Here is an 11,515-nt window from a genome sequence, read left to right on the forward strand (position 1 = left end):
AAAGATAATAAAGTTAATTATTTTAGTAATCGTATTTTCTTGCTAGAGAATAAATATGATTAATAGGACAATATAGATTGGGCCTATAACTAAAATAAAGCAATCCAAATCCATTTAGGATTAGGATTGGGCCGGTCCAAAGGGGAATAGGAGGAGAATTACTTCTCTTAACTAGCCTATGACTCTTCTATTATATATAGGATATAATATTAGGGTTTAGGTGATCAATTCATTAATCAGTTTCTTTTCACAAGAGAAAGAAAGTGAAACCCTAAACTATTCCCTCTAACCGGCGCCTATACCATCAAAAGCAAGTGAATTTATACTCTTCCATTCTAGAAAATGTTGGTGTTCAACGGGTGCTCGTGGACTGATTAGAGGAGCAACACTTGGGGCACTCAAATATTCAAAGTTTGCATACAACAGGGAAATCACGCTACAAAGGTTTGATTTTTAATCGCTATTGAATGAATCATGTATTTGATTATGTTTGCGATCCTATGATAGATGTTAGGAAATTATTTCCTGAAATTCCGCTATATGCCTCTATATATTCCTACACTAAGTTGTTATAATTGAAGATCATTATGGAACACCATGACGATAGCATGCTACCTAAACAACGAATTCTAAGGAGATTACATGACAAAACATTAATTTACATGACAGTTTTTGTCAAAAACTAGTTTATAATGTTACACATCATACTCTCTTGTAAAAGTAAAATACGAAGTCTCTTTATCATTTTCAAACACAACAAATTCTGTAAATTTTGGTTCACAAGAGTTTCATAAATGACTTCAACAATAACTGAGAGGGAGAAAAACAAGCTTTTCTTTCACCTCTAGTTTGTATACATAATTATATATATATAAATAAAAAAAAAAGTATACCACACTTTCATTGTATCAAACCTAGCAAGAAGACATAGTTTGTCATAAACCCTTTATTCCCCTTATATGAAAAAGGCCTTTTGCCTTCTTAAAATAAACAGAAGACACCCCAATTGAAACCTTTTATAGGTTAAAAATGTAAACAACAAAATTATGAAATTGACACTTTAATTTGGATTTTACCAAACACACCCTATATGATAAGCAACCTTTTTTCATTTTTCAGCACTCAGGTGTAAGGCGATGATCCCTCCTTGAATCCCTGCAATAATCATAAACCAAGTGGTTTCGTTGGGCCCAGCCCATGGCCGCGACTTGTTGTGGGCTGAGATTACTGGACCCAGATAGGGACACTTTTGGAAGACGACAGGGTCCACCAGAAGTACACCCGGCAATTTTGAAGTTTCGATATTGGCCCACAAATGGTTGATAATTATAGTTAGCTTTGTATTTCCCATCTTCAGTAGCCCAAGATGAAGCATCCCAAATGGATCCATAGGCCCACATTGGCCTTAGTGGAAACGTGGCATCACTTTTCCTTGGGTACCTTCTTATGGGTATATCATCCACAAAGAATCTGAAACGTGGCCCAAATTAATCATTAATAAGTTACAATTATTGGATAATGATTGATGTTTAATGTGAAATTTATAACTCAAGTTTTGGGAATTTGTGCCTATGACAAATTTGTCTATGCCATTTGTCTCTCTGATAAGATACTTTTATGGGCTATGGCCATTTTATCGTTTGGTTGAATTTGTGACCCACTGAATTGACATTAAATTTTCTTCTCATGCTCAGATATGTCTATTACATTTCCTATATTCTACATCAAGATGTTGGACCACAATCTATATAGACTATGGTGTCTTGTAGTATAAACATGGGAAAATAACATGCTTTTGAAAATGAATCACTTTCAATATATATATAGGTATATGTATATCTTTTAAAAAGTATTATTCTAAGAAAATGAATCACCAATAATTTTCAAAAGGTTAAATTTAGACTATTGCTATATGTTTTAAAGAGTATTGTATAGGCTGTAAAAAGCTTTTCCAATTGTTGATCAACTTGTAATCCTCTTATGCGCATGAAGGATACTCTCTTTTAACCTTTCTAAAAAGGTGGGAGTTAAGTGTTTTTTTTTTTTTTTGACCAGTGGAGTTAAGTTCAATATTAGGTTGATCATTTCCTTTGTAATTCATGTGTTGTAAGTATTTTTTGAAGGGAACATGTTCATAACTTTTATCCGACCAATAATGGAATTTTACTTTCCGAAAAAAACTTCAATATAGATATCTTAAATGTGTGTGTACTATATATTACATAAGTCCTTAATTAAATTTTTTTAGATTAGGGCACGTACGTGTTGGAATAGTAAATAGTAGGATTGTGTAAGTTTTTTTATATAAATAGTATTAAAGTGGTCTCTTGTCTAGCCCTCGCCTTCTTTATTAAAGTTAAAACATTAAACATTCTTCAACTTACCACTACTTTTCTTGAAGAAGAAAGTTAGTTGGAAGGCTCCTTACAAATTATATTCCTTAAAAAAAGAGTGATATATAATTAATTACAGATTGACTAAAATAATGTAGATATGACATTATTTTAACAACGGATGGATTATTGGGACTGATTTGGGGTAATATGCAAACGTATTAGTATAATATTGATACCGAAAGGTTACCAGTTCTAGCTTCTTTATACCTAACAATAACTGCTACGACGTAATTACGGATCCGCTCACATAAGTGAGGGTACCAATTATTGAACATAAAACTGTACGGCCATAATTACTTATACATTGATTGAAAAATGATTACTTGCATTATCTAATCCGACAATTAAAGGTTAGCTACCAATACACTATATTAAGTTATGGTGTTGTGGAGTTTATGCTAATGTGAATTGAAATGTACGTCAAAGTTTTGGTGAGATGTCACCATGTCGGTTCCATCTTTTCTTCAAGGGGATACTTTCTGTCTCATCCCTTGCCTTCACAATACTGTATCAGTGTATTGTCTTAATAAGCTAAATATATTTTTGCGTAGGGAAAGTCATAAAGATAAATGATATAAATTGAATTTGATTTCATAAATTTTGGATATTACCTTTCAAGATTTTAACCTCTTATGTTAGTTAACATCTACTATTGGGACAATAGTTTTAAGTAAAATTTTAATAAATTATGTATTGCACTATGAAGTATTAACTTAACGAATGAATGAATTTTGACAAGTGGAGGATGTAAATCATTGCTACATTAGGTACATACATATAGTAATGTATATAATCTTTTATTTCACAAGCAACCATATATCCTCTTATTAATGAGCAGTAGGTGATAGCCTAGTGGTATTGGCTTCACCTCCAATCCCAAAAATTCTGGGATCGAGTCTCACCCTTTGCATGAAGGGATCTCCAATTTTCTCCCTTTTTTGCAAGAGATTTCATCTTACCTTAAAGTAGTAGTAGTAGTAGTATAATAATAATAATAATAATAATAATAATAATAATAATAATAATAATAATAATAATAATAATAATAATAATAATAATAATAATAAATCCTCTTCTTAATTTATAGTTTGCTCGCGGTTGTGCACTATGTAAAGACATTTTTTTTCTTCAACCTAATACATTATTTAAATTAATATTTGGTACTCAAAATTTTTGCTACGCTAGTCAAACCGTCATCAATACCTGCCTTGTTATTTGTTAATATGTTACATCAACCACCTCTACAAATTATTTTTATAAATGAATAATCTGCCAAGAATAGACGAATACCTCGATTTCTCCTCTTGGCCATTTATAGAGTACTAGTACAAGCAAAACTTCTTTTGGCAAACACATTAAAGATGGAGTAAAAAACGAGATAAATTTTGGAGTGGGAACATTGTTTCCTCATATATTATACCAAATATTAATAAATCCAGACAAATTCATCTTAATTTAGGTCAAGGTAATATTGTAAGATTACTAAAAGGTGATTACTTACTCTAAAAGTATTTTTAAATGTTTGAGCGTAAATTATCACCCGTGTTTCTCATATAAGATTTAATAAAGAAACAATGTAACGAAAGAATTGATACTTACATTATTTGGCTTGGTGACCAGAAAATGGCATAGTTGTGAAAGCCTTTGGTAGGATCAAACCATAATTGAAATTTCATCTCTCTTCCAATAAGTCTTCCATCACCACTCCCTCTAACATAAATATTTGTTTGCAATACGTATGGTTTACCAGGTGTTGTCCCAAGAAATTCAATATCAATTTCATCATGGTAACCTGGGAAGTCTTCGTTGTTTGAGAGCTGCCAAAAATTTAATTACAATTTCATACCCATAATTAGAAAGAGGTAATCAGGATTAAATAATTTTAAAACCTTTTTTTTTTAATTTCTAAACTACTTATTAGGCTTGTTATACCGCATGTAAGTAAAATTTTCATTTATTGACATTATACTTTAAGATGATAACACCAAATATTACTTAGTCTAGTGGTTAATATATACTTTAGTATATAAACTTTAGGTTGCGTGATCAAACATTCAATATAATTTCTAATTTTTTATTGTACGTGGATTATATGAAGTAAAACACCTTTAAAAAGCGCGTTATATGACATTGTTCCTTGTTTAGGAAAGTCTTTTAATATATTAGTATAGATTCTATTTCTAGGATATCAAAGTTTCTCACATAAAAGGATGTGATCACTCCTGCAGTGTAGCCTGGTTGGAGCTTCATAGCTGTACTGAACAAGCCTGATTGAAATCGCTTCAATGACTTAAACCCGCTTCCTGTTAATACAAAAATTTAGCGCACCAAGGTTAACTCAATCAGTAACAAAATATATTAAAGTAAAAAACCTATTTATTTAGGTGAAAAGAAGAACCAAAACTAAATAAATTGCACGATCTTTTTTGTCACGGATATTGACAATAATTTTTTTTTGTTGAAATAGAATAATTAAAAGTATATAGAAAGAAAAAAACAAAAATAAAGTAAAGACAAAAATAACCAAAAAAAAAAAACACAATGGTAACTTTATGACACCTAACAACCCCCTAGATGAACATTTAACTAAGTAGTAAGTAGCTGTATATAGTGGTGTCAGAAACAGATCTGACCGCTGGGTCAACCTGATTTTGACCTGACTTGAACCTGGTTCGACCTGTGAGGGTCAGTCCTCAGACCTGACCGAAACCTGACCTGGGATTACCCAGACCTGACCGGCACCTGGCAAGATTATATGCTGACCTGACCAGACAGACCTGCATTCAAACTCGAACCCGACCGTATTCAACCAGATATTACTAAAATTCAATTATTTTTATATCTATAAAATCACTTAAATATATAAATATATAAATTTCTTATATTTAATAATTTAAATAATAAAATAAATTATATTTAATTTAAGGATTAAACTTTAAATATCATGTACTTGTTTATATTTTCATTTAATTACTTAATATTTCTATTTTCAAATAATATGAAAAAATATCTGATTAATTTTTTAATTTTTTTTACCTATGATCATTTTAATTCGTTTAAAGTAAATTAAAATGTTAAATTTTGATGTTTTTTTAGGGATTTCGCAAGGTAGTCAGACGACGCGTTTCAGCGAGGCAAAAACAATCGAAGCCAAATTTTCGGCGGAAAACGACGGTGGTTGTAACAGAAGCAGATTTCCGGCGGAGATTCCGGCGAAGAACAGGTGATATCGAATTGCAATTCTCGGCCATCAGGAATTTCGACCTGAGTTTACACTAATAACATCAACAATCATAATTATAGAAACAATAACAATAAAGGAGATTTAATCGACGAAAATGAGAGGTTGAGGAGAGAGAATTTGAATTTAAACAGAGAGTTAATATTCTACCAAATTTTACTCATTTTTTCTACCAAGATTTTGTCAATGTACAATGGGCCTATTATAAAGCCAAAGCTCCCTTCTCGATATGAGATTGAGCAATCTTAGCAGCATAAAGTGAACATAAATCTTCAAGTACCAGTAACCAGCTTGGATTTGGCCAAAATCCGTTTAATAGCAGAACTATGACTAGTGCACTGGGTAGTGCGATTTATCTTAAATGATCAGAAATTAATCGGTATGTTTCAGTAGGCCCTTTAAAGTATATAAACCAAAACACCTGAACATATAGAGCAGATATGGTAGCAATTCAAAAGCAAATAAACACACAAAGATGGACATAAATATGAAATGATGTCGATGTTCAACGAGGATGATGAGAGGCGACGAACACATTGGTTGTGGAGGATGAGAGACGCTAGCAGACGAGAAGATGAGAGAGAAAGAGCAGTTAAAAATGGAGGAAGGGCGGTGGTGGCCGATATCCGGCAAGGACAGAGAACCGTAAGGAAGGAGCAGCGCAGACAAAAGCAATGGAAGGAGCAGAGAAATAAGAGTTTTAGGTTTGGAGGAGAGATGGGTGAAGGTAGTATGGTAAGAGATGATCTAACGGTTCAGATTGTTTTATGACATGTATCAACGGTTAATATTCATGATCCGTGTGCTTAGTATTATTTTCTTGTGTGCCATTGATTATGATGATCTAACGGTTTAGATTTTGTCCATTAGATGATTTTGGGTTTTTCCTTAAGAAAACAAATCATCCTACCAAATTATTATTCATAATAACTAATCTCCATGATCCACATCCGTAAATCCAAATCTCATACCTTATAAGCCCATTTTTAAATAATAATATAATTATTTATATTAGTAATCTCATATCCACCAATTGATCGTATATTCGTAGTTAATATATAATACTCATTATTATTATCGTTAGTTATACTATAAAAGCATATTAAGAGTCTATACTCATTAATAACCAATCGCGTATTAGTTATAATGATTCCAATATTATTATACCATACTAAAGTATTTAAGTCTACTGATAAAATAGTTTGTTTATAGTCACTATATACAAACTTAAGACATATAGCTCAAGTAGATGTTTTTTGTTTCAAAATGCATTTCTTATAAAAACGATTAACTTAGATATTGTATTGTTGTCTTAATTAGCCTATCAATTACCATTGACACATTCATTTAGTTTAATATGTAATTTGAAACATTCAAGTAGTTTTTTTTTGTTTATGAAACGCATTACTCTCGAGGACGATTATTATCATAATGATTACCCACTTACACTAACTAATATATACACTAATCCATTCGTATCACTTTGTGTTTATACTAATGTATACTAGCTAGAAAATGTAATACATTGATCTGTAGACTATCTATACATTGACATATAGTCGAAATGCAATACATTAATCTATACACTAATATAGTTTACTATTATTAGTATTGTGCAACATATGAACCCGCGTTATGATCACGTAGGCGGTAGACCTCATGTAGTCATATGAACCGTCGTTGTAAATCTATGAATGTATGATTATCATTTGTTATACTATTTATTGTTATTGTTATTGTTATTATTCCTCTTCGTATTTGTATTACTATAATAATAAATCCTTTATATGAAATTTGGAACTGATCTTGTACTCGTTATTATTGTCGTTGGTTATGAATTATGATATATAATATTAAAACATATGAAGAGTCGCCTTTACTCCTTTACTCATTAGGGTGGTTTTACGCAGTTGATTAGTCGAAATAAGAGTTGAATAAGAGAATACACTAACATCACGATAATCAATATAGTGTTTTTATTGGTTTTTCGTTATTATCCACATATTAATCGCACACACACATATGTATGTATATGTTGATCTTAATACTTTTATTAATACGATTCATTTACATATATATACAAAGTTAAGAGAAGACCACAAATATTATACTAGTATTAAACTATAGTATAACATAAAAACAATTAACTTAAATAATATTATAGCTTATAAAGACAAGGGAGTGTTATTGTTGTTAATCTTATACTAGTATTAAACTATATTTTACTTGTTTAATAAGTTATGATTAACTATTTTACTTAACTTATGGTTGTTACTTGTTACATGATCTTATGATTAACTACTATCATTTTCATTTGATGTTTATTTGTAGTATTGTTCTCATTACCATCATAGCTATTTACAAACTTATATATCAATCATAATGCTTATAATAATAAATCATTTATATAAAGTTTGGAATTGATCGTATACTCGTTATTATTGTTGTTGGTTATAATATATAATATTAAAACATACTACCTTCGTTTCTTTTTAATTGTTACACTTTGACATTTTACACTATTCACAAATTGCACTTTGACCCTCGTTTGTGATTTATACGTGAATAAAAACATAGTCATGTGGGATCTTGTTAGATTCGTATTAGTATGTATTTTATTAATATGTAGTTTTTATATTTTTTACAAATACAAAATTAGAGATATAAAGGCTCAAAGTAGTGCATCGACATGCGTGAAAGTGTAAGTGTAACAATTAAAAAGAAATGGAGGTAGTATGAATAGTCGTTCTACTCCTTTACTCATTAGAGTCGTTTACGCAGTTGATAAATAAGAGTTGACTAAAAGACTACATTAAACATCACGGTAATCAATGTAGTGTTTTTATTGATTTTTCGTTGTCATCCTTATATTTATCGCACACACACATATGTGTGTATATATATATATATATATATATATATATATATATATATATATATATATATATATATATATATATATATATATATATATATATATATATATATGTATATATATATATATATATCTTAATACTTTTATTAATATGATTCATTTACAAAATACATAACAAAATCAAGATGACCCGATCAGGAGTTACCCGAAGTTGAATTGGCGTTCAACAGCGAATGGACCCAATGTTTCACAATGATCGAACTAAGATGAGTAAGATCATTATTAATTCAACCCGAGTACATTTCACTTAACTCAACCGCACATGGAACCTAAATACGATCTTCGCAAACCCGGCTAAAAAAATGTCAAAGGACAATTATACCCGAGAATGGATCAACTTGTAAACGGAACGTTCAGACCTGTCCGGCACCCGGGAATCCAATGATTCAAATGTGTTCGACCCAGTTGAACAAAACCTGACCAGTCATGACCTGGGGCACTGACAATCAGAATCCTGACCTGTCCGGGTATGACCTGGTTCGCCGTGGGTATACCCAGAACCTGTTTACTAACCTGTTTTGACACCACTAGCTGTATAGCTATTTACGTGAGAGGTTTTTGGGGCATGATGTACAATGTGCTAAAGACTTTTGGTAAACGGGGGTTTACTTATTTCTTATCAAATTATACAAAATGGATTGTAATTCAAGATTTTGTCGTTTGAAGTGACGTTTTTCAATTGAATTTTTATTTATATCAAGAAAAAAAGCAACACAATTAGCATGTTCATAGTCCAAACAAATTGTTAATTTTGTCGGTTGATTATAAAGTAGTTCACATACTAAAATAAAACAATTTTTTTTTTGACTGAAAATAAAACAATTAACAACTCCAAAAACTTTCAACATCTTGTATGCTCCTAAAAAATAAATCCAAAGTAATACGCATTACTAACTATGGAATTACAAAACAAATATGGGGTGGGGGCTATACTGTTCAACTAAACTACTTTCATTTAGTTTTTAGTGATCTAGAATGCTAATGATTTGATACACTAATCCGCTATTGTGCATGCAAAAACTATTCAATAATCCATACATGTTGTATGTATTTTATAACTCCTCGTCTTAATGGAGATAACTAGTATTTAGGCCCGGGCGATACCCCGAATTTTCTTTTTGCTACAATTTATTAGTAGTTAAATAAGTATTCTCATACTCATTTAAAAAAGTCATCTTATTCATTATATGTATTTTCAAACGTTTTCCATTCATATGTCATCATTAATTTTGATTACAAAATCAATAATGGTATGGTGGAGTAATGGTTGGATTTCTTACTTTCATACTTGAGGTAGTGGGTTCGAATCTTTACATAAACAAATTTTTTTTACTATATGAGAAAGACGTGGATAGAATGTTATTGAATGAGGGAGGGTGACACGTGGCACATATACGTTCTTAGGAACGCCTTTTAGTATATTAGTATAGATATCGAGGTCCAACCAATTTATACCAATTAGATGATAATTAATACCAGAACAAAATGAAATATAACATATAAAATTATAATATAGAGTATACTTAAGTTTTATTATAATATTTTTTAAAAAAAAATTGTTATAAGAAAAAAAAAACATAATAGTTAAGAATTTTTAGTATATAACTAGTCGTCCATTTGATAGTTGGTAATAAATGATGGTAATGGAAATTATTTTGTATGTAAATTGTGAAGAAAGTCATTGTTCACTTTCATGGTATTAATGCTAATTTATTCTAAAGTGTCTATTTTTCTTCTTAAATTTTCATTCTCATTCAATACCGCCTTGTAGATGGTAATGAGTAGTAATGAAAGTTGTTTCCCTTTGGAGAAAAAACATGCTTAGGGATGAGATTGCTTCCCCATCAAGAAAAAAGTACATACTTGGGAGTTGAAATTGTCTTCCATGGAGATTTTAAGGGTGCTTCTCTTGTAACATTACAGTTAATTACTACCACTAGTAACGACTACCAAACCGGTCGTAAAAGTTTTATACTTCCTACTACGTAACAAAATAGATGTTACATTTGGACTTTCTCGCTTGTTGATGCAGTGCTTTGACCATAAATAACTTCAAGTGTGTACTTGTAAAAATTATAAGAACTTAATATTATGAAAGTATACGTTGAGAGAAATTTAACAACAAATCATATAGTAACAGTTGATTTTATCTAAAACTAAAAAATACATTGTCAAATATAATAGGTGAATAGTTCTCATAATGTAACATCTATTTTGTTACACACTAAGTATATATATATTTGTTTTGTAAAAAAAACGTGGGATAAAAACTGAAAATTTACCTGAAGAACGATCAAGCCAGACAGTGAGAGTACCCTGCTGAACACTTTGGTGTTGAGGACCCCATAAGGTCCTAAAACCTTGATTAAAACTCAGAGGGGCAACTTGGGAGCTAGGATAGTAGCCAGGTGAAGGTTGTGCATTGCTATAATGAGAATAAAGGAAGAAACTAATTATAGTTAGAAACAAAAAATGGGCCATGAAATTCAGCAAAAAGAACACTAGCTATATTCTTGTAGGGAAGAAAGAGATGAAGAAAAGTGGTAGCTAGTAATGCTTAGTGCTAAGGGATCAGAACTCAGAAGGGGATTGTGTACATGGAAGAGTGTGCTCACTGAAGTGGGTATAAATAGGGGCCTTTGAAAAAGGAGTTGATAAGGAAGTTGATGAGGAGTTATAAATGAAGACAAAATTAGTATTATTAAATTAAATTAAATTAAATTATTAAATTCAAGACAAATATGGCAACGTCTTGTTGTTATTAATTATTTTATTGTCCCATAATTTATTTCTCTTGCACTCAATTGTTACTTTTTCTATCTGCTTTTTTCTAATGTTTGATTTTAGGAAATTATTTGGTCTGACTATGACTTTTGCTATGGCCTATGGGAATTAGTTATATGACATTATCTGAGCTCATATGTGAATCAAATTTTGGTGGGC

At 30.7% G+C, this 11,515-nt stretch overlaps 1 protein-coding gene across 1 annotated transcript; it reads right to left on the bottom strand.

The window, feature by feature from the left end:
• Positions 1-712: 712 nt before the first annotated feature.
• On the bottom strand, positions 713-11,197 carry LOC104902897 (probable xyloglucan endotransglucosylase/hydrolase protein 32). Its single transcript, XM_010690832.4, has 4 exons — positions 10,855-11,197; positions 4,599-4,699; positions 3,996-4,213; positions 713-1,470 (listed from the first exon to the last, which is right to left on the bottom strand). The coding sequence occupies exons 1-4, from the start codon at positions 11,051-11,053 to the stop codon at positions 1,116-1,118; spliced, it is 873 nt and encodes a 290-aa protein (XP_010689134.2). The 5' UTR covers positions 11,054-11,197; the 3' UTR covers positions 713-1,115.
• Between the last annotated feature and the right edge of the window lie 318 nt (positions 11,198-11,515).

This window comes from Beta vulgaris, chromosome 9 (genome assembly GCF_026745355.1).
Source record: "Beta vulgaris subsp. vulgaris cultivar EL10 chromosome 9, EL10.2, whole genome shotgun sequence".
In the NCBI taxonomy this organism is placed as follows: Eukaryota; Viridiplantae; Streptophyta; class Magnoliopsida; order Caryophyllales; family Amaranthaceae; genus Beta; species Beta vulgaris.